Raw genomic sequence first — 21,395 nt, 5'->3', positions numbered from 1 at the left:
TCCGCACGTGGATTTGAACCCACGACCCGAGCTGGTTCCCTTGGACCGAGGTACTGCCACACCCCAATTACCTTATTGTACAGGGTGTCCTCATGGCTTTCTTTGCCTCAGCTGTCTTTATACAGTCAATTGACCTCTCGCCGGCCCCTCCCCCAAAACGGCCATTGTCCAATCACACATCATAGCAACCGTTACTATGTGAGCAGGTCCGACAAACAAGCAAGATGGTGAAGCGGTGCGCCCACGGCGTTTGTAAATCGGACACTAGATACCCCGAGAGATTGTCTGGAGGATTCATTTGTACTAACGTGTTTACTATTTGGCAGCCTGAAAACTGGTATTAAAGGCTGTAGAAAGAATGCGGAATGAAAAGAGATCATGCGGTCAACCGTGTTGCCGTAGTAAATCGGACTCCAGCTGAAGTTTATAGCCTACATCCTTGACACATGTAGCTATTCTATAGTCCTAATAGTAATATACAGGCTTATATTGCAGTCTCTTAGGCCTACATGTAGGTGTACTTATATTTAAATAAACACACAGTAGCTGAGTTTATGCACATGCAGTGTCTTTTATTTTACTCGTTTTTTTCATGAGTCAGAACGAGGCAACAGCTGCGGGAGAGCTCGTGTCCTCCGCCCCCGTGCTGGACCCGGTCTCCTGACAGCAGAGGGGCTGGAAAAACAAGCCGAAATAACTCGGTCAATGGTACAAATAAATCGTTCACGTTCAAGAGAAAACGTTTCATAAATGAGGGCCAACGTGAGCGGTGCCTACGATGGATAAAACCGTGTGGACAAATGTGTTGAACATTACAAAGCATAAATACGTCTGCTCAAAGGTAAGGCTAACAGCTAACTAGTTACCGTGTTGTCTAGATCTACTAACTAGAGGCAAGAATACAAATTGGACCAAAGTTAACCTCCTCTCTAAGCTAGCTAAGTTTAACGAGCCCTTTAGCTTTAGCCAACATTAGTTAACATGTTAGCTAGCTAATGCTAGCTACATTAGCTGCTGGTGTGTTGGGTCTTTGAGCTCCCCAACTTTATTTTTCGTCAGTTTACAACAAAGTCGAACATTTGAATACATCCCTCTACTGCATACTGTAACCCCCTTTGCCTCGATCTGGAGGATATCGCGGAGGTATTGCTCCAAAAAAGGTCACTGAGACGCACGGGTATACCTCCTCCCGTCATGGCAATCTGTCGCGCTGGTCGTGTTTGACCATTTGTTTGTCGGACGTAGCAACAGTAACTAAGGGGGGCGGGGCTTGGCGAAAGGCTAATTGTATATTATGAAATGTGTTTTGTATTTGAAGAAAACAAGAGTGGCTTAGCCAAATCTTTTTTAATTTTTGTTTTAAAATGTTGCAAAAAAATCTGATCTTTGCACTAGATCAACTCCGTAACGGAGAACCTGTTGGTATACAGCATCCTCTAGTGGAGAGATTGAAGACACTCATGCTTGTGTCTATAATTTGGTGAATCAAAATGTCAATTTGATAATTCCTTAATTTATTAATATAACATTTTATATCATGAATATTTGTTTTTGTAGAAAGCTTTAATAAAATGTAAGGTGAGTTGTGGTTGAACAGTGCAATTACCAGGCAGGATGGCTTTTTTTCTTTTAATTTTTTAAACAACAAGAAAGCAAACACCAGAAAGTGAGGCACCAGTTCCGACACCTGTCTGCTGTTCTACATTACAACAAACAGAAGATTGCTGTTTGGATCCTCTGTATAGCCAATGCCACTGTGGTGGTTGGATATCTGACTGTATGAAACATTATGTCCCAAAGACCTTCATTTACACACCATACTGTAGTGTAGGCTTACATGCACCCAGCTTTATTAACAACTCCTACATCTTCTAAATCACGTCTGCTCTCTAACACACAATATGTGTTGCCTTCTGTGCATTGCCCAACATTGATACTATGCAGTCCTTGTAAATTTTCTAAAATTCTCATATCCTTTGAATGTTTTTTTATATTATAGTGTACTAAGGAGCATCATTGTGGTTCGGTAGTTACAGCTGTTGCCTCACAGCAAAAATAACCTGCATTTGAACTTTGACTCTGAAAAAATCACCCCCATCCCAACCGCACAACATATTTTGGGCCAATTAAAGACAGGTGTTCCACAGACATTTTAATATGTCAACAACTGAAATAAATTGAAAAAGTTTCATACTGCTGTGATCATTCAACTGACACCAGTGGTTTTTGGGTGAAGCAGGCAAGTAAAATTTCTGTTAACACAATAAATAACACAATAAATATCACTGGTTTTAAAATAAAGGTTTTCAGCTCAGCTAAAGATCTCAGTTGTTGGTTACAATTCCTAACATGAGACACATTTTTGAACACACAACTACACAAAAGCCTTTTAAAATACTGTCAATGATGAAGTTTCATTCTGACCCCTGTCTACAGAGGTGAACAGAGTGAATGTTGCATTTAGGTGAACAAAAAGAAGACTCCATAATGGAAAGAAACATCACATAAAATTGTTTTAAAATATTCTTCTCAAGATTTAAAAAAAATCATCAGCTAATACATCTCTGCCCCCTCTTTGCTAATAATACCAACTGTTTTATTGGCATCATTGGGCAAAACTTCCAAAATACCCTTTGAGCATATCGTAATTCAAGTAGACTGAGCAGTAAATAGACTTTTGCACCTCCTCTTGGCTCTTTTTGCAGGCTTTAGAAAATCTAGCCTGTGACAGAAGACATTGGCCAATGACAGGTCATTTCAGAGAGAGGGCGCTCCTATTGGCTGTTCTACAAATGCAGATGCAGAGAGCTGCAAGAGGAGGGCCGTATTTTACAATTATGGTGTTTGTTTGTTTTTGGCCTTTTCCAGAAAATAGCCTAACTTAGCTTTAAAACCCTATTAGGAAACAATAGTATGATACAAGGGTGCCATCTAAAGGCGATGGTATAAAACAACAGCATCATCACTTGAGGCATGAGTCGGACATACAGTAACTCTCCAAACAGTCAGTATAAAAACGTCACCGTCTCACCATGTCTCATTTACTTTGTCTCTCTCAGTTTTCCTCTCATGCTCTGACTACTCACTTTTTTTAAGATGTTAATTTATCACCAAACTTTCATTAATTCTGTCTCAATGTCCTGTTTTTTTTCCTCATTTCTTCTCTTATAATGAGGGAAAATAAACATGCACTTTGGTTGATTCAACTTTTGTTTTTAGGGAGCATGTAATGAATCACTGTTATTCATCAGTGTGCACTGGACAGAAGAGCTGCTCTTCTTGAGATGTTTGTTGAAAGTGAAAGACAAAAACAAGGCTGCTCCCAGATCAGGCTACACCAGATGTGATGGGATCGCAAGTTTGTCCTGCTCAGATGTAATTGATCGCTCACAAATGGCACATTCTGGCTAAAGAGGGGTAGCAAAACCAAAGACACAAAGTGATAAAAACGCCCAAAAGCCAGCAGCCGAACCTTTGGCACGACCAGTCAGTCACAGAGCGCAGGTACCACAGGTGGAAAAGTTCTGAATGCGTTCTTCATGTGGCATTTGTGAAAAGTATACTGCGCTGTGTCTACAGGATTGTTACTGTCTGGAAAGTTCCCCCTTGTCCTCAGGCTCTTAGATGTCACTATTGCTTTTTCAAGCTCAGTCTTGTTTTTGGATAGTGCAAATTGAAGGTGGACACATGAACCTCTGCTCACGTTAGCCTAGAATGACAATGAAGTGAGTCAGACTGTAAAGATGCTACCTGTTTGGTTTACCCAAAGCTCAGTCTCTGTTAGAACAACTCAAGGATGTAAAGCCAGATAAGATTTGACAAACAAACAGCCTTGCATTAGTCATTTAACTAGGTCTGTGTTTGTTATTACAGCTGATTCTCTACTCTCTAGAGAGCATGGATGGTCATATCCAGCTTCTGGATATTTACAGTGTATCAGGACTTTATTTTTTAGCACTGACCAAATAAACATGCTAAAAACTGCTCTAATGTAACATCTCTATGTTGAAGCCTGAAACCTCTTGTGAAGATTTTCAAGAAAAGGCAAACCAAAGTGTGTGTCTAAAATCTTATCTGACGGAACGGGGCAGAGGAGAACTTCTTTGGCAACTCAGGAGGAGCAGAGGAACCCTCAGGGTAAAGAGGAACTAATTATGAGTTAAACACTGAAATCGGTTCTTGAAGAACAGGAGGCCGTTTTTCGTGTGTGTGGCGTCGGAGGAGGCTGGCGGGTAACGAAACTTGGCGTAAGTCTTGTCACTCTCTGATTGGCTGACCCAGGGAAGTTTTATTTTGGTTGCATGGTTGACAATGACGTCATCACAAGAGCCCACGTGGAGAGAACCCAGGCCATCAATGAAAAACTCTGCAAAATAAACGCAAACAAAATGATTGAGCCAAATAAGATAAGATAGACTTTATTAATCCCACACTGGAGAAATTCCTTTGTTACAGCAACTCAAAAGAATAACACAAATACACACATCCAGTCAACTCATTTTAAAGAGCCCCTATTATACTCCTTTTTAACGTCATATTTTTACTCTAAGGGTCTACTAGAATAGGTTTACATGTTTTGATGTTTAAAAAACATATTATGTTTCTAATACTGCCCATTGTTGCAGCTCCTTTGTCTGATACATTCTGTCTGAGCTCTTGGCCCCCCTTCCCGAAAAGCCCAGTCTGCTCTAATTGGTCAGCTGGCCCGTTGTGATTGGTCAACTAAATTCAAACACGCCACTGGGCAGGCTGTGTACCTATGGGCAGCACATGTGAAAAACTGGGCTGGCTTTCTCAATCAGTGACGTCACTATTTGGAATTTTTAAACAGGAATGTGGGCGAGGCATTTTTAGGCAGTTGAGAAAAAGTGCTGTCTGTGGGATAGAAACTCCATTAGAAATATGCTTTCTTGTACTTTATACATCTATTACATACACAAAAAACTATATAACACACTGAAAGATGGGGGGAAAAAATCCCCAAAAGCATAATAGGGGCTCACTGGGTTAGAGTCATTAAAGGTTTCATGTGGAATGTTTTCAAAGGCACCAGATATGTCATTTATAGTATATATACAGAATAAAAATTGGCTGGAACATTGCAGCCATAAAAACATGAAGACAGGGGGAAATAGGAAGATTTTTACAACCTAAAAGCTAAGGGGGGAGAAGTGTGAAACTGGATATTAAAGGACTAAATTGAAAAACACTTTATTTAATGCATGCATTTAGTTTAATTATAGTAGCGCACTGATTCTGGGATGTGCTAATTAGAGAATTTCACAGTATAATTTCATTTAATAATTATTTATAATATAATAAATTATAATTTATTCAATTATCTTGGTATATGATACTATCTCAATAACTAACATAAGATATGAATCTTTAAAACATAAATTACTAAAACACTTTGTTGTAAAGCGAGCGTTGATGATTATGCAGCTGGTTCTAATTGTTTTCCATCATTACATTTTTCAGATCCTAAGTGGAGCTCTACAGAACATCTCTTTTTGAATCTTGCATGTGCCAAGTAAACTGAATTTTCAGTAAATTCCAAGTGGGTTTTGAAGTTGCACTAGCAATGCAAGACGTACACACTGAATAAGACAAAATTGAAAATGATCAAAGATGTACGTTTGCATAATTAACTGCTTGATTTTTTTTTAAAGGTGTTTAAGGTTTTTGATGGAAACTATGGTGCCAAAATAAATTCACAAAACAATTCATGGAGCTGCAAACAGCTAAAAATATGAAAATAAAACAATTACAATTGTCTTGGTACTGTAAATTTAATCTGCAGTGGCTTTCCAAACCTGTGAAGCCAGTTTGACTAAAATCCATAATTTCACATATTGTATAATTTCCTCTTAGTACAAAGTACCAGAATGAAGAAAACTTTTAAAATACATACCTACTGTATACAATCAGTACGTGCAGTAGTGTGGAATTGGGACACAGGTATTGCTTCTTTCACATCCTGCTCTGATACAGTATGTGTGTATTCGCCATCATGTTTCTTCTCTATGTGTGTGTGCATTAAGAAAATGTCTTAAGTTCATTGTCATAAACATGGAATGCTAAAACATTTGTATATTACATTGTATATAGTCATATCAGCGCTCCCATCTTAACTGTATTAAATGAAAATAATGATTTCACTGTACTCACCCAGGTGAGCTACCCTTGCGAGGCGCGGGTCAAAGCCGACCTGCTGGACTTTGTCGGTGCGAGCTAGGAAGAAGTTGATGACCCCATCAGTCACAACACAGTTGGGGAAGCCTTGGATGACGTGATGAAATCCTCTCCTCATGTGTAAACAGTCACCATCCTCCTCCCCTGACTCAATGGAGATGGTCTGTCTGTAGGTGGCAGTGTAACCTGTGGCCTCCCGCACTGCACCACCCACCTGGACACACACACACACACACACACACACACACACACACACACACACACACACACACACACACACACACACACACACACACACATATATATATATACACACAGACACACACACACACACACTGATGTCACTGACAGCAAAAACACCAGACATTTAAAACAAATGGTTTATCCCTCACCAGATCCAGAGTGGTTCTCTCTAAAACATCCACCAGTTTTTCCAGCTTGGTGTTGGCTGTGAAGATGAAGTCATCATCCACCCACAGCACGTACTTTGTGGTCACCTGAGAGACTGCCAGGTTTCGTCCGGCAAACCAACCCTATGACACATGTCGCAGAGCTTGAATACCAAAGAGCATCAATGTGAAATTAAAATACTTCAGTATGTGTCTGGCACTTCCCACTACCTTTCCAAAAGGCATGATGTAATGTTCGATGTAAGGCCCCGAAATGGTTTGGGGGTTTTCGCTGTCATCAGCGATTACTATAGTGACGGTTGGATAGTATCTTCTCACGCTGTTGATAAGATCTTGAAGCTTATCATAACGCAGGAAAGTCTTTGTAGCTATGGTTACGAGGGCACTGATGTTGTACTCTGCAGAGAAGTAAGATCAAAGAACCATTAGAGGAAAGTTATCTTTTTTTATTTTAAGCAAATGATAACAAATTTAAAATAAAAGGCTTATTGTTCAGTGGTTGAATGACGGCATGGTTAATAGTGTTGTGTTTTACCTCCTTTGGATCCTGTGTTATACAGTTTGGGTGTTACACCGTGACGAATCTTAATACTGAAGCTGGCTTGATGCCCCTCTGTCTCCAACTGCACTAAAAGACACAACAAAAACTACTTTTAATAAATTTGATTAGTGTAATAGGATCTAACTGTGGCTAATGGCTCCACAGTTGTTAATATGCTGTTTGATGTAAGACATCTATACATACTGAATGTCATATTTTAGTACCATCCACAAAAAGATTCATGCTGAAGAGTGTAACAGGTTGACAGACAATTTAGAGCAGTAAATTTGGTCTTTGGTCATGGCCTGTCCTCAGGTTTTGTCACTGTAGTTAGTGATCATTAATTTTAAGCAAAACAAGCAGGCTGTATTACAGTATTAGACGGCCTTCTGATTGGCTGCCCAGCTCTACACAAAGAAATAAATCTCTGCAAGTATAGATACGGAGAGTGCGGTCGCAGCAGAGCAGGCACCAAAAATCCTCCTTGATGATTATCTCTATGTGGTGACCAACTGCAGATGTGGAGACATTAAAGGACAAAAAGAAGAAGACCAAAAAACAAAGTATCTGTTTTCTTTTAGGTGATATCATTTAAATCTCTGAATCACATCTTTAAAGCAATTATTTGACATTTTGGGAAATATGCTTAACCGCCTTCTGGCGGAGAGTTAAATGTCATGGTGCAGGGAATACAGGGACAGGGATTGGACCCAAATGCAGAGAGTTGAGGAGGCAGCATAATTATTTCAGTGATTTAATGAAGATAAAGTTTACATGTGGTAAGAGCCTAAATAGGTAGTAAATTCGGCAGGCAGGTAACAGGCAACAAAACACCACATAGCACACAATGACAATCCGACAAAGGAATTAATGTGGACCGGTATATGTAGTGACACATGAGTGTGTAAGCTAACCAGCTGCTGGCTGTAGCTTTATATTTACTGTACAGATGTAAGAGTGGTATCGATCTACTGATCTAACTCTATACCCGTAAAATAAGCCTGTTTCCCAAAACTCCAAACTATCGCTTTAAATCTAATCCCAGATTACATAGCACTTGATTCTGTACATGAAAAGAACAGAAATGGTTTGGGTACAAATTAAAAGAAAGACAAAATAAGAATAAGAAAGTCCAGAGAGAAAATGAGACAAAGAAAAGCTGATTTTAGTGTGAGGCCTCACCTGTGTCTGCTGTGTTGGGGTGGAACAGTGTGTTTGTGTAGGTGACAAACTGCAGCTGTCGGTTTAGGTTGGGCAGGAGGCCGCTTGACAGACTCATGTGCATCTCGCCATCACCTTTGATTTTCATCCCGTCCACCTCTGCTGCCACGTTTAGCGTTCCCAGCGTGGCAGTGATGTTTATCTGCAGCGAGATGGAAAGAAAGGGATAGGTGGGATAAAAGCCCAGCAAATATCTAAAATATGTAAAAGTAAAGACAGACCTATTGAAAGACTTACTGAGTAGTGTTCTCTGGGAAGGCTGTGTAAGGCCAAGCCTGAAAGCATAATGATAACAATTAACAGACTTATACGCTACTAGACCCATTGGGATCAATTTAATCCACTTCCTGTCAGCAGAAATTAAAATAAATATATGCTTTCTATGTAAGTATGTTACTTACTTTTTAAGCATTGGCTTGTCTTTTTTTTTCTGCTAAACATGTTAAAATGCTCTTTATCTCATTCAGATAAGTGAAATCCAGTGTGACTTTTTCTACACCAAACTGATAGAAGCCACATGAGCCAGTTCTAGGTTGGATCAAGAAGTAGCTTGATGATCTATTAGCTGTAGCAGCCAATGCCTTAATTAAATAATTTAAAGGTCCCATGACATGGTGCTCTTTGAATGCTTTTATATAGACCTTAGTGGTCCCCTAATACTGTATCTGAAGTCTCTTTCCTGAAATTCAGCCTTGGTGCAGAATTACAGCCACTAGAGCCAGTCCCACAATGAGCTTTCCTTAGGATGTGCCATTTCTGTGTCTGTAGCTATTGAGGAGGAGAGTGGGAGTGGCAAGGTGGAGGGTGGGGGTGTGGCCTTGACCAACTGCCACTTTTCTCGTTTGAAAGCCATGAGGTGGGCCAAATTCTCTGGGCGGGCAAAGCAGAGAAAGGGGAGGTAACCTTGCTCCTTATGACCTCATAAGGAGCAAGATTCCAGATCGGCCCATCTGAGCTTTCATTTTCTCAAAGGCAGAGCAGGATACCCAGGGCTCGGTTTACACCTATCACCATTTCTAGCCACTGGGGGACCATAGGCAGGCTGGGGGAACACATATTAATGTTAAAAAACCTCATTAAGTGAAATGTTTATGGCATGGGACCTTTAATCTAATACAGCAGCAATGTGCTACCCCAACATCCAGTTGTAAATGTTGGAAAACAATCTAATTTAACAAATAAGTCTTGTTTAAACGCGTGTCCCACTCTATCTGATGTCTTACCTGGGATGATGATTGTTCTCAGGGGTCGTACCTCAACCCCCTGTGTTGGATACTGTAAGGGATTGTTAGCCTCTGCAATAATGAGAACATCTGTAGGTGTCTGTGACCTGAGGGGGGGGAGGGGGGACCAACATCAGGAAGATTTATACTGCAGCCTACAGACAACATACTTTCACAAGCTGTTAGAAAAACTAAACAGCTCTTCTTGTTTCTGTTAAATATTAAACTGTTTGCATGAAATAAAGCCTAAATGCTGCTGACGTTCTCACAAGATAAATCCTGGGAGCTACTTCCTGACCTTGTTGGAGACAACATCTTCTTTTCTATAATGTCTTCATTTTCGCTGATAGAAAAAGCTGTTGTAGAAGGCTTTGGTCAGTCATTTTTCTGTACTTTGCTGTGAGTGCTGTACAATTGACTCTACTTGCAAGTACCGTAAACAGACAATTTCAGTGATTCTGTCCATTCCTTGATACATAATTATTGCAACACATACATACAGTAGACAGGAATGGAATAAGTGGACAAATACGCTTCCAGTGAGTTTTGCTCTTTGAAACCACAAACATCAGAGATAATTCAATAGCAGCTATTAATAACTTTGTCACCTTGTGATTGTATTCTTGGGTGTAAACAAATATTGTGCAGAAAAACCTTTCAATGTTAAAAAGGTATCAAGGGGATCCAGTATAGGAAAGAAAAAGAAATTGAAAAGAAAATGACTAATATGATTTTTCCATTTTGATCTATTTTTTTGCGATGGAATAATGACTCCTGAGTGGCACCAAAAGATAGTATGAGACAGTTGATAAGAGAGTATCAGTGATTTTCTCCATGTCAGAGAGAGAGACAGAATGGTTGCGATCTTGAGCCAGAGATGACTGAATCTGGATTTAATCAAATAAAGCCACATTAAAATGATATTCAGTGATTGTCCTTCTAGTAGTGCTTCATTAAATACTTCACCAATTAGATAGATAACATTCCATCATTATCTCTTCTGGTAACAACATTTGACAACTTTGTTTTACGGTGACGCTTACCTCTCCTGGAAACTCTTGTACTCTTTGGCCCGTCTCCTCTTCATTTCCTCCAGCTCAGAGGCCTCAAAGGCGGTGTGCAGCGGGTGAGCTGACACCCGCGGGAACAGAAGTTGGGCGAAGGGCAGGTTTACTCCTCCACTCTCACCCTCACATACGCATCCGTTACGTGCCAACAAGCTGGACGGATCATCGGAGACACATGAATGTGAGGAAATCAGGTTTTAGCTGAGCTCTGTTGTGCTGAGGAGTTTATAGATGGAATAAATAAACAGGTTAAAAAAAATGAATTACCTTGCCACATTGTCCCTCACGTGAAACGGGATGTTGCCTAATCGGTGGTCTGGTTCTGGGAGCCTCTCCTCCAGATGCCTCTCTACTATTGGCCCCTGTCGCTGCCACACATCCACTGTGGTGTAAGCCCGAGTGGGCCACGAATGGAGGAGGGCCAGTACCACTACCACAGACACTAGGATGGCGAGCAACACCGTCTTTCTCAGGGAGCGCATCCTGAAACCTGACGTAGACACATGTATGTTGAAAGACTGATTGTTGTAATTATACCTACTGTCCACACTTGCCATGGAGAGATCCACTTTAAAATTCAGCTGAAGCTAATATGATGTACTAGATCCACATGTCCACAGCTCACCTTACCTCCTCATAGGCTCTAGAGCTGCGCTAGTGTCCTAACCGGAACACTAAGTCGGTTTCAAACAATTCATAAAGCCATCATATTCAATTTTGTCAAAATTTCCCATTGTTTTTCTTTCTCAGCTATGGAAAGATGTTAAAGGTACAACCCTAAGGAAAGGGATGTTTTCATTACAATCTCTCAATATATACTCCTGTTTGTTTTGCTGTGACGTAAATGTAATAACAATGCTAATTAATTATGCTTGCACCATTCATGACCAAAATTGTTCTGTCCACACAGACATCTTCCTGTAACTGTCTATGTGGAATTGCCATCTGAGGCTACAAGTTATTACAAACACCTAAAATAAGTGTTAAAAAAAATGTATATTGTCATACCCAAAAAGGGCAAAGATCTTACAGAGTGACAGATGTATTTATACTTTAGACCAGCTATTCATTGAGAAAGATATGTTGAGTTTTGAAGACTTGAGAGCTAGTTTTGAGATCCCCAGGACATCCTTTTTCTTTTATCTTCGCTTAAGATCATGTTATGGAGTGCCATGGGGGAACAGTCTTGAGGCACATCCAGTCATTAAATGGTTTGTTGATTTTCCTGTTAAAGGATTAGTCGAATTCCTACTGACCCGATTGTTTTGTTACTTAACGACGACTCTAAATTAAACCTGCTTGGGAGACAGAGGAAAATTTGGCTAGCCGGCTCAACTGCAACTAAGAAAATGATAGCTCAGCGTGAAAGCTCAGCTGGCTTTCGCTTTGTATAAAACAGTGGTTGGCATACTTTCTGGATATAGTTATGCTTGAGCTCTCTACCTATGGGAAAGGGCAGCAGCACAAATACCAGGCTTAATGACCTCAGCGCCACAAGAACTAGAGGAGAGTGACTAGGCAAGGTGTGATTTCTGTTTGTTTATTGGTTGTTGTTGGCGTTTTTTTCCTTGAGACCGCAGAGGGTGGGGGGTGAGTGAGGGTTTTTGTTCTTGTTCATTTTGTATTTTTCTGTTTCTGTTCTGTGTGTTTGCATAAAAAAAAAAAAGTTGATCTTTGAAAAAAAAATGTATATATGGTTTGTGGAATTAAAATCTTATACCCAATTAGAAACTTCCTTAACTTCTCTTTATTTCCAGACCTACACATGTGTTTAATAAGTAGGAAATTTACCTAAATGCCTCTATCCAGTCAGTAAAAGGACATCCTCAGTAAGCACTTGCATCTCCAGAAACAATGTAGATAGAAATGAGTTAGCACCTTCCCCATCTGGAAACAAAAAGAAATAAGCCAAATGAATCATAAAATATAGGGTAAAAAACATAGTCGAGCATCCATACGCTTCATCAGCTGCTTGCGTGCTACAGCACCCAGGGGAAATCCTGCAGGGGGCGACCAATTTAGCTTTATTGTGGTAAGATAGAAAAAAAAATCAATAGGATAGAACCAGCGCTAAGCAGCCTATTAGCTGGGCTGTTGTGGTGTGCAGTTAAACATCTCTCAAAGGAACTGGTTTCTCAAAGTGCTGCTTTAAAAGCACTTTTGATGTCAGATACACCATATGTGCATTATATAGCCTAACTTATATTTACCAAACTCACTAGTGTCACTTCCTTCACAGTTGCAGACTCAAAAGAGAGTGGCATTTGGATGTGGTCCTGTCTGTATAAGATCAAATAAGATAGATGTCTCTCCAAAACTACATCTTGAAAATAGATTTTGAGTACACAACGAATTAGGACTGAAATGTTCATCCAATAACAGAAGAAAATTGTAGGCCTACTGTATTCACTTTACAATCAGACCTTTAGGTTCAGCCTTCTCTATCCTAGATAAACTGTATGCCACAGTATACTAATAATCTTTAATTATCTTAGCTCTAACAAACACATGCAACATCAAACAGAGAAATGCACGAGCATGAAATAACAAAATATGTAAAAGCATACAAATCCATTATTATGCATCACAAAACTATTCAAATGTGCAGCTTTTAACAATTTAGTGGTTAAAACAAACCATTTAATAACAGATTGTTGTAAAAAGATAGCATGACATGATCATATCCGAGATCAGATAAACATAATATTGAATAATTACTCAGCTCAGGCTATAACATAAGGTAGGCTAATACAAACCTAACAGGAAGAATATAAAGTAAAGGAGGAGTATAATTATCTTCTTTTTTTTACATTAAGTATGAACTGTGTTCTGTTAAGCTTGCTAAGTCAATCCCACAGTCCTTATAGTGGCAGTGCTATAGCCCTGATAATAGGCTACTTTATATTGTGCATGATGATTAGCTTAGATGGTGGAACCATTATTACTACAGTAGGCTAACTGGTCTGAGAGGTGAGCGAGATGATCTAAATCATGAGAAAATGTCCACAGCGAATCTGAACGAAAGGGTAGCTATTAGTTGCCCTGCTGTTTTTAATTAACCTAAAACAAGCCTATGAGGAGATAAGGAGAGCTGTGTACAGACATAGGCAGAGCTCTGTGGGACCCTCCCTAAGTGCGAGTGATAGATAATACGATCTTTTAGACAGGCCTAGGCTAGCCTACCTTGTCGTGAATAAGACTGCAGAAGAAAAAAAAATCATGCACTCAAAGCTTGATGTTTCTTTCGATTACATTCCTTACATGAGAAAGACATATTCTCCAAAACGAAAATCTATTGTATTCAACTGCGGTCAAGCCAGCCGACACTCAGATCTCCGTGGTCATATCAGCCGACGCTGAAATTGTAGTGCACTCATACACTAGTACTTTTGGTACAGTAAATTGCGCAGATCGACGGTTTTAGCAAAGTTAGCGGTAAGATACATATGGAACTACTTTCGGTTTTCAAAATAAGGTTTTCAGAAAGCGTATATATAAAGTACATAAAAATACGATTATTGGGTTATATTTGCAAGAAATAAAAACATTTTACTGTATACATTTTGAGATTTTACAAAGTAATTGTCCCATACCTCTACCGTTAAATGACTAATAATATGAAACTGGAGGTCATATAAAAAGACTTTGCTCCATAAGTCCAGACAATGACTGATATATTTGAGTACAGGACATCTTTGACTACACCCATACCGAAAATCAAACAATTTTACTGTATAAATATGGATATTTTTCAAAGTAAAATCCCATACCTCTACCGTGAAATAACTAATAATATGAGACTGGAGGTGCTATAAAAAGTCACCGGCATATACTACAGAATACTTGCATGTTGGGATGACAGTTATCCTTCTTTGTTCATCACAGTCGCTAACAAAAGTTGCTTTTTGCAATTATCTGCAGCACGCTACTCTCTCATGTCCTTTTATCAAATATATCATGTCATTGTCTGGAATTATGGAGCAAGGTCTTTCAGATTTGAAGTAATTTTCCAGTATAAATGTTGGACATTAACTTGATAAAATCTCCACAATTATACAGTAAAAATGTTTGATTTTCAGTAAGGGTGTAGTCAAAGATGTCCTGTAATCAAATATATCAGTCATTTTCTGGAATTATGGAGCAACGTCGTTTTATTGCACCTACAATTTCAGATTTTAAGTCATTTTAGAGTAGAAATGTGGGACAATTACTTTGTAAAATCTAAAAATGTATACAGTAAAAAAATGTTTTTATTTATTGTTAATATAATCCAATAATCTTATTTTGGTGTACTTTATATATAAACTTTCTTAACACCTTATTTTGAAAATCGAAAGTAGTCCCATGTTTTTCTTGTCGCTAACTTTGCTAAGACCGTCGATCCGCTCCATTTAAAGGCATTTACCAAAATTACTAGTATATGAGTGCACTACAATTTCAGCGTCGGCTGATGTGATCACGGAGATCTGAGTGTCGGCTGTCTTGACCGCAGTTCAAATTCAGGCATTTTATCGAAAATTATTTGGCTCCGATAGTGTTCACCATTCTCGTTTCTTCTCGTTTTAGAGAGAAGAAACGTAAAGAAACCGTAAAGTGTTTAGTCAGAGCTAGAAATGCCATAAAAATGACGTGCAGAATACATAAGGGCTATTAATATTCCAGACAAATAAGAACAGGGAGCTCACCTCAGTTCAAAGACGCACAGTGTAGGCTGTTTCACCTCCCGCCTGCACGGAGGTAGCCCCCCTTAATTAGTGTATTCCTCTGTGGACTTGCAAATGGAATTAGATGTGGAAAATGGAGCTGCCAGGAGACAAATAAGGCGGCCGCACATCGCAGCACTGCAGGCTGTGGACGGACGCTCCCCCTGTAGCAGCAGCAGCACCGCACCTCAACACAACACTCAGCTCTGACATGCGACGCCAACATAGGCCTACTTCATGAACTGCATACACTGTAAACCCAGATTTAGTTGTAATTAAACTTTTTAGTGGTCACTACGTAGCCTATTATTTCATGTTTTATTAAAAAACATATTCATTACGAAATCATTAGTTGTTTGTAATAATCAGCCTTACAGTGCACAGATCATATTAAGCAGAGATAACTAGAATGTTACAGTTTTTTTCCAGTTGCTAAATACGGTGGCCCTGAAGTGCAAATCACGACAGCAAATAGGAAAACACGACAACAAATAGGAAAACACGACGGCAAATATGAAAACACAACGGCAAATAGGAAAACACTTCAACAAATCATAAAGCACAATGGCAAATAGTTAGTAGGGCCTATCTAGGAGAGGACGGACCCTCCTGATTTCACGCTCCCAAATCACCCACAATCCTATGCGCGCGGCTTTGCCGGCTCATTAAAAAAAACAATGGCGGACCTAAGATGGACATCCATGGTTGGAGCGGCATCGCTGATGGCACAAGTATCATTTAAATGTAAGTATATTTAGTGTTTGCAGTACATGTGTTATCACAGTTAATGTGTTACATCAATGTAAAGCTTAATGCTTTAATTCTGGTACAAATTACTGTTATAATTAGGTCGATACACCTTAAGCTAACTGAACCTATCAACTAGCTAACATTTAGGCTGTTAGCTAGCTGGGTTGCTGTCTTTAAGCCATTTGTGTTCGTAAAGTTTAATGTCCGGTGGCATTTTCATCTGTTTTTATAAGCCGTTACTTTATATGCGTAACGTTAGCAGAGATTTAGAAATCGGTGTGTTTATCAGTTGTAGCTGCAGGATGGTTAGTGTTATTCGGGGCACAGGGAAAGTAAAAATAAATCGCTATTTTGTACCAGTAAAAAGGCTCAAAATATCACCAAACTTCAACGGTAGCATAATGAGGGTCCCTACATGTTAACAGAAGCATTGAGAACTTTGTAAGTGTACAGACAGTTTATTGAATGAAGAGCTGCGGGAGCTCCGTGAAAGGGCTAAGATAGAGCGAGAGTAGTCAATGCCGCAACACAGCCTCGTACTTTGGGGAACTGGTGGCGTACCTGCGGACATTGTGAAGCTATGGCCACCGGACAGGAGTGTCTGTGTTGCATGGAGTGGGACCTGTTGCGTCGCAACACCCAAGAGTGTTTTGTACAGTCTGAAGATTTCCCCTGATAAACAGGGCTGTACTTACCTACTAGCTACTACTGGTAGCTCTCTCTCTCTCTCTCTCTTAGCCCTTTCATGGAGCTTCCGCAGCTCTTCGTTCAATAAACTGTCTGTACACTTACAAATGCTTCTGTTAACATATTAACATGCGGGAGCTCCATGAAAGCGCTACGAGAGAGAGAGCTACCAGTAGTAGCTAGTAGGTAACAGGTCCCACTCCATGCAACACAGACACTCCTGTCCGGTGGCCATAGCTTCACAATGTCCGCAGGTACACCACCAGTTGAAGTATATTAAGTAATATTAAGTAAGTACGAGGCTGTGTTGCGGCATTGACTACTCTCGCTCCATCTTAGCCCTTTCAGGGACCCTCATTATGCTACTGTTGAAGTTTGGTGATATTTTAAGCCTTTGTACTGGTACAAAATGGCTTTTTATTTTTACTTTCCCTGTGCCCCGAATAACACTAACCATCCTGCAGCTACAACTGATAAACACACCGATTTCTAAATCTCTGCTAACGTTACGCATATACAGTAACGGCTTATAAAAATAGATGAAAATGCCACTGGAAATTAAACTTTACGAACACAAATGGCATAAAAGATGGCAACCCAGCTAGCTAACATCCTAAATGTTAGCTAGTTGATAGGTTCAGTTAGCTTAACGTTAGCTCGGGGTGTATCGACCTAATTATAACAGCATTAAAGCGTTAAGCTTTACATTGATGTAACACATTAACTGCGATAACACATGTACTGCAAACACTAAATATACTTACATTTAAATGATACTTGTGCAATCAGCAATTTTGTGATTTGTTGAAGTGTTTTCCTATTTGCCATTTTGTTTTCATATTTGCCGTTGTGTTTTGTGATTTGTTGAAGTGTTTTCCTATTTGCCATTTTGTTTTCATATTTGCCGTTGTGTTTTGTGATTTGTTGAAGTGTTTTCATATTTGCCAGTTTTTTTTCCTATTTCCCGTTTTGCTTTATGATTTGTTGAAGTGTTTTCATATTTGCCGTTTTGTTTTCCTATTTGCCGTTGTGCTTTATGATTTGTTGAAGTGTTTTCCTATTTGCCGTTGTGATTTGCACTTCAGGGCCACCGTACTTAACACACTAAAATGACATGCATAGCACAATTATTTAAACTGACACACAGAGAGCAAAACCTCTTCTCAAGTCTCCAAAAGTCTAAACACATTTTCTGCTTTACACACATTTTGCAATTCGAAATGGCCCTTTTTAAATGCACTGAACACGGTTCTCTGCATAAGACACAACAATCTGACATAAAGTCACATGTTTGCCATTTCTAAACACTGCCATTCAAAATGACACTACATGAGCTTATTGGCCAACATATGCGCCACCAGGCCAATCACCTCAATGCTTTATTGTTACCATTTCAATCATAAAGTAAGCACTATAAAAAGACCACATGTGAGCACCTCTTTTTTTTCTATATATTTTGTCTGCAATTTTCTTTTTCAGTTTACTGTTTGTTGTGAACATATTTCTGTTCAGTCCTATGTAAATATATCTGCTGTGCATATGTTGCACTGACTTATTTGGTGAAAAATAAAAACATAAATGTTTCAACAGCATGTGTGTGTATCTGCAAATATTTAGATAGATAGATAGATAGATACTTTATTCATCCCGAAGGAAATTTTAGGATCCTGTAGCTTAGACAACCTTACTGTAACACAACAAACACATATACACACATATATCACACATACATAAGAATAAAAATAAAAATCACGCACAGAAATGCAATGACCATGATAATGTCTGTGCAATGACCATGATAAGGTCTGTGCATGTGAACAATCTGACGAATTTTCTACAATTTTAACTATTTTAGTATTATGGCAAAGCATTCTAAAGATGAGAGTGCTTTTCATTATGGCCAACAGTGTGTAGTTGGTTAGACAAAAATCTGGTAATATGAATGAAGTGTGTGTCATGTGGTGCAAAAGTTTGAATTTGATAATGTTATATGTAGTTTTGGTTGCAGTGCTTCATTCTGCAAGATATATGAGATATTTAGCAGTTTGGGTGTGTGGTTTTGTGAATTGTGTTAAGTATTTTGATAAAACCACACTAGTTTGCAAAAGTGTGTTTTAGCAATTGGAAAAAACTGTAAAAAAAAAAAAAGTCCATAACACATATAATTCTTGAGCGACAGATGCCAAAAAATCCACAACAATCTCTATCCCCACAGGGCAGGCACATACAGCCGCTCTGCTGCTGCGCTGCTGCACGCACCTATCACAAGCATGCCTGTCGGGACATTCTGCTTAACGTGAAAAAGCTTAACGTGGTTTAATGTAGCCTACCTAAACAACGATCAACGATCACCAAATTTATCATGACCATATCTTGTAATGATCACTTAAGCCTGTCAAATGAACTAAACCGAAATCCAACGATAAACATTTTCTTCTTCATTGGCGCCTATGGCGAGGAAAAAGCTTGTACCAAATTTCTCTCTCATATTGCTCCTCATGACCACAGAAAACTGTCAAAAAAATCTAACCAGAAATGTGGTGATGATTGATCGTTGTTTAGGTACATTAAACCACGTTAAGCTTGTTCACGTTATGACCATAGTAGACTGTATAAAGCCTATGAGAACCGGTGGGAGTCAACCCACAGCAGCTCCGCTGCCCTGCTGAAAATGTGAAGCAGAAACGCATCAGATAACGTCCATAATAATTGGACTTTGGGTTCGATTTTTTGACAGTTTTCAGTGGTTATAAGGAGCAATATGAGAGAAAAATTTGGTAATCACTGATCATTGTTTACGTACATTAAACCACGTTTTTATTCATTAGTAAGCTACAGGACAGCGTCTTTCAAACATGACTTGCGCGAAAGAGAAAAAAAAATGAATGCGTCATTGTACCCAGCACTTCTGGAAATGTAGGTTCCAAATGTGCATATCTGTCCCCAGCACATTTCAAACCAAACTGACGCCCATGAACTTACCCGTATCTCCGTATCTCAGTCATTGGAGGCGGGTATGGCTGCAGCCTGGAGCGTCCCATGTTAAGCCGTCCCGTCTCATGCCGAGGCGTGTCCAACGGTAAGTTCAGGGTGGGGACTGATGGGGTCTGGGCAGTGAGGCGTTCTCTTAATACATCCGTGAGTGAGGTAGTGTATGGCTAATCACATTCATGCAGAGAACGTTGGAAAATCACGGAATTTCAATTGTTCTTGTTTCTGTTTTAATGGAATTAATGTACAGAATACATTGTTCTTAAAACTATTCTGTAACAAAGAAAAAACATATATTTAAGAGGATGATATCTTTATATAGTTTTGATAAGTACAGCATATTTCATATTAATTATATTGAACAAAAGTGAAGTAAGTTTAGGCTACTAATGATTTTTAGTAATGACTACTAATGTAAACTTAATTTGTCCACTGCATCAATTTACCAATCTGTGATGATACAACTTGACCTGTTAAGTTTCACCTTGTATAAAAACTTAGACGGTTTAAGGCAACGGGTTTTCACGCAAATATCTAGTAAAGTCAATTGACTTTACTAGAAACTCATTTGGGATAACAGTGTATGAACTATAACACGGTTTCAGAAAATTCATGAAGCTATTTTGCAATTACGTTCCATCATCAGACATTTATATTATAAACATAACTCACCAATGTGCCATGGGTGTGTGTGTGTGTGTGTGTGAGTGAGTGTGAGTGAGAGAGAGAGAGAGAGAGAGAGAGAGAGAGAGAGAGAGAGAGAGAGAGAGAGAGAGAGAGAGAGAGTAGATGGGTGGGTGTGGGCGTCTGTGCATAGGCTTAAAGTGGTTGGTGTATGTCTCTGTCTGGTATGAGGGGCCATCTGAGAAACCACAGTCTTCCCATTCTCCCTGCTGATTCCTCATGTCTGTATTCACTTTTGTCTTCATAAAAGCTCCTTTTTCCCCCTGCAATCTATATATCATATTTACTTGAGAACAAATAAATATGCCTGTTTTCCTGAATTCATTAGTCATACCTCATGAGTTATTATCTCAGAAAAACTGGCATAAAACAGAGGCTGTTTTTATGTAATTGTGAGTAATGTCCCAGATGGCCCCTAATATTCTGGTATCAAGTTTGAGAATGTGTAAGTAGGCTACTACATGTTTATTATGCAAATACAATAAATTTTGACAAAAGTACCACACAGAAGGAGTTGATTTTTCAGGGTATCAATGAGTGGTGAATACGTTTATACATATACTACTTAAAATGTGGACTTTATAAATCTAGAAAACAGTAGTGTGGTGAAAAAAGTAGAAAATAATCTGCATGATTGTAATTTGGGCAAATTTGTGATACGCCTCATCCAGCCCTATCGATGCCCAATGGCTCTGGACCAATGTGTGAGTTTATTTTGGTTTATTTTAAGGAAAACGTTGACAGCCGACCTGTGCGTCGTTTAATTATTACTTTTTTAATGTCACAATGTAGGCGCCGCCCATTCACTCTGTGCCTGAGGATCTTTATCCAGAAATGTTAAAGCGTTGATAGACACAAAAATCAGCCAATGACAGAGCAGCGCTTCTCACATGGACCAATCAACTGCTACCAGGTCAGGCGTT

The 21,395-nt window shown here is 39.2% G+C and overlaps 1 protein-coding gene across 4 annotated transcripts; it reads right to left on the bottom strand.

The window, feature by feature from the left end:
• Nucleotides 1-2,126: 2,126 nt before the first annotated feature.
• On the bottom strand, nucleotides 2,127-19,843 carry b4galnt1b (beta-1,4-N-acetyl-galactosaminyl transferase 1b). 4 transcript variants are annotated; one of them, XM_039798865.1, is made up of 12 exons: nucleotides 19,780-19,843; nucleotides 12,449-12,544; nucleotides 10,925-11,147; nucleotides 10,634-10,810; nucleotides 9,591-9,697; nucleotides 8,605-8,642; nucleotides 8,329-8,509; nucleotides 7,141-7,233; nucleotides 6,816-7,003; nucleotides 6,588-6,728; nucleotides 6,172-6,409; nucleotides 2,127-4,366 (listed from the first exon to the last, which is right to left on the bottom strand). In XM_039798865.1, exons 3-12 carry the CDS (start codon nucleotides 11,137-11,139, stop codon nucleotides 4,149-4,151), a joined length of 1,596 nt encoding a protein of 531 aa, XP_039654799.1. In that variant the 5' UTR covers nucleotides 11,140-11,147; nucleotides 12,449-12,544; nucleotides 19,780-19,843; the 3' UTR covers nucleotides 2,127-4,148. The 4 variants fall into 4 exon arrangements, with proteins under 4 accessions (XP_039654799.1, XP_039654796.1, XP_039654798.1 ...); XM_039798862.1 differs by lacking the exon at nucleotides 19,780-19,843 and adding an exon at nucleotides 15,343-15,569; XM_039798864.1 differs by lacking the exon at nucleotides 19,780-19,843 and adding an exon at nucleotides 13,919-14,015.
• Between the last annotated feature and the right edge of the window lie 1,552 nt (nucleotides 19,844-21,395).

The sequence above is a fragment of the Perca fluviatilis genome, chromosome 4, assembly GCF_010015445.1.
Source record: "Perca fluviatilis chromosome 4, GENO_Pfluv_1.0, whole genome shotgun sequence".
In the NCBI taxonomy this organism is placed as follows: domain Eukaryota; kingdom Metazoa; phylum Chordata; class Actinopteri; order Perciformes; family Percidae; genus Perca; species Perca fluviatilis.
This window is presented reverse-complemented; position numbering and strand designations above follow the sequence as displayed.

Excerpts from the sequence above, each read along its gene's own strand:
- b4galnt1b (XM_039798865.1), bottom strand. The coding sequence starts at position 11,139 with ATGCGCTCCCTGAGAAAGACGGTGTTGCTCGCCATCCTAGTGTCTGTG. Across the intron at positions 10,811-10,924 it reads GTGAGGGACAATGTGGCAAG|CTTGTTGGCACGTAACGGAT; the intron begins GTAATTCATTTT and ends TGATCCGTCCAG. Across the intron at positions 7,004-7,140 it reads TAACACAGGATCCAAAGGAG|AGTACAACATCAGTGCCCTC; the intron begins GTAAAACACAAC and ends ACTTCTCTGCAG.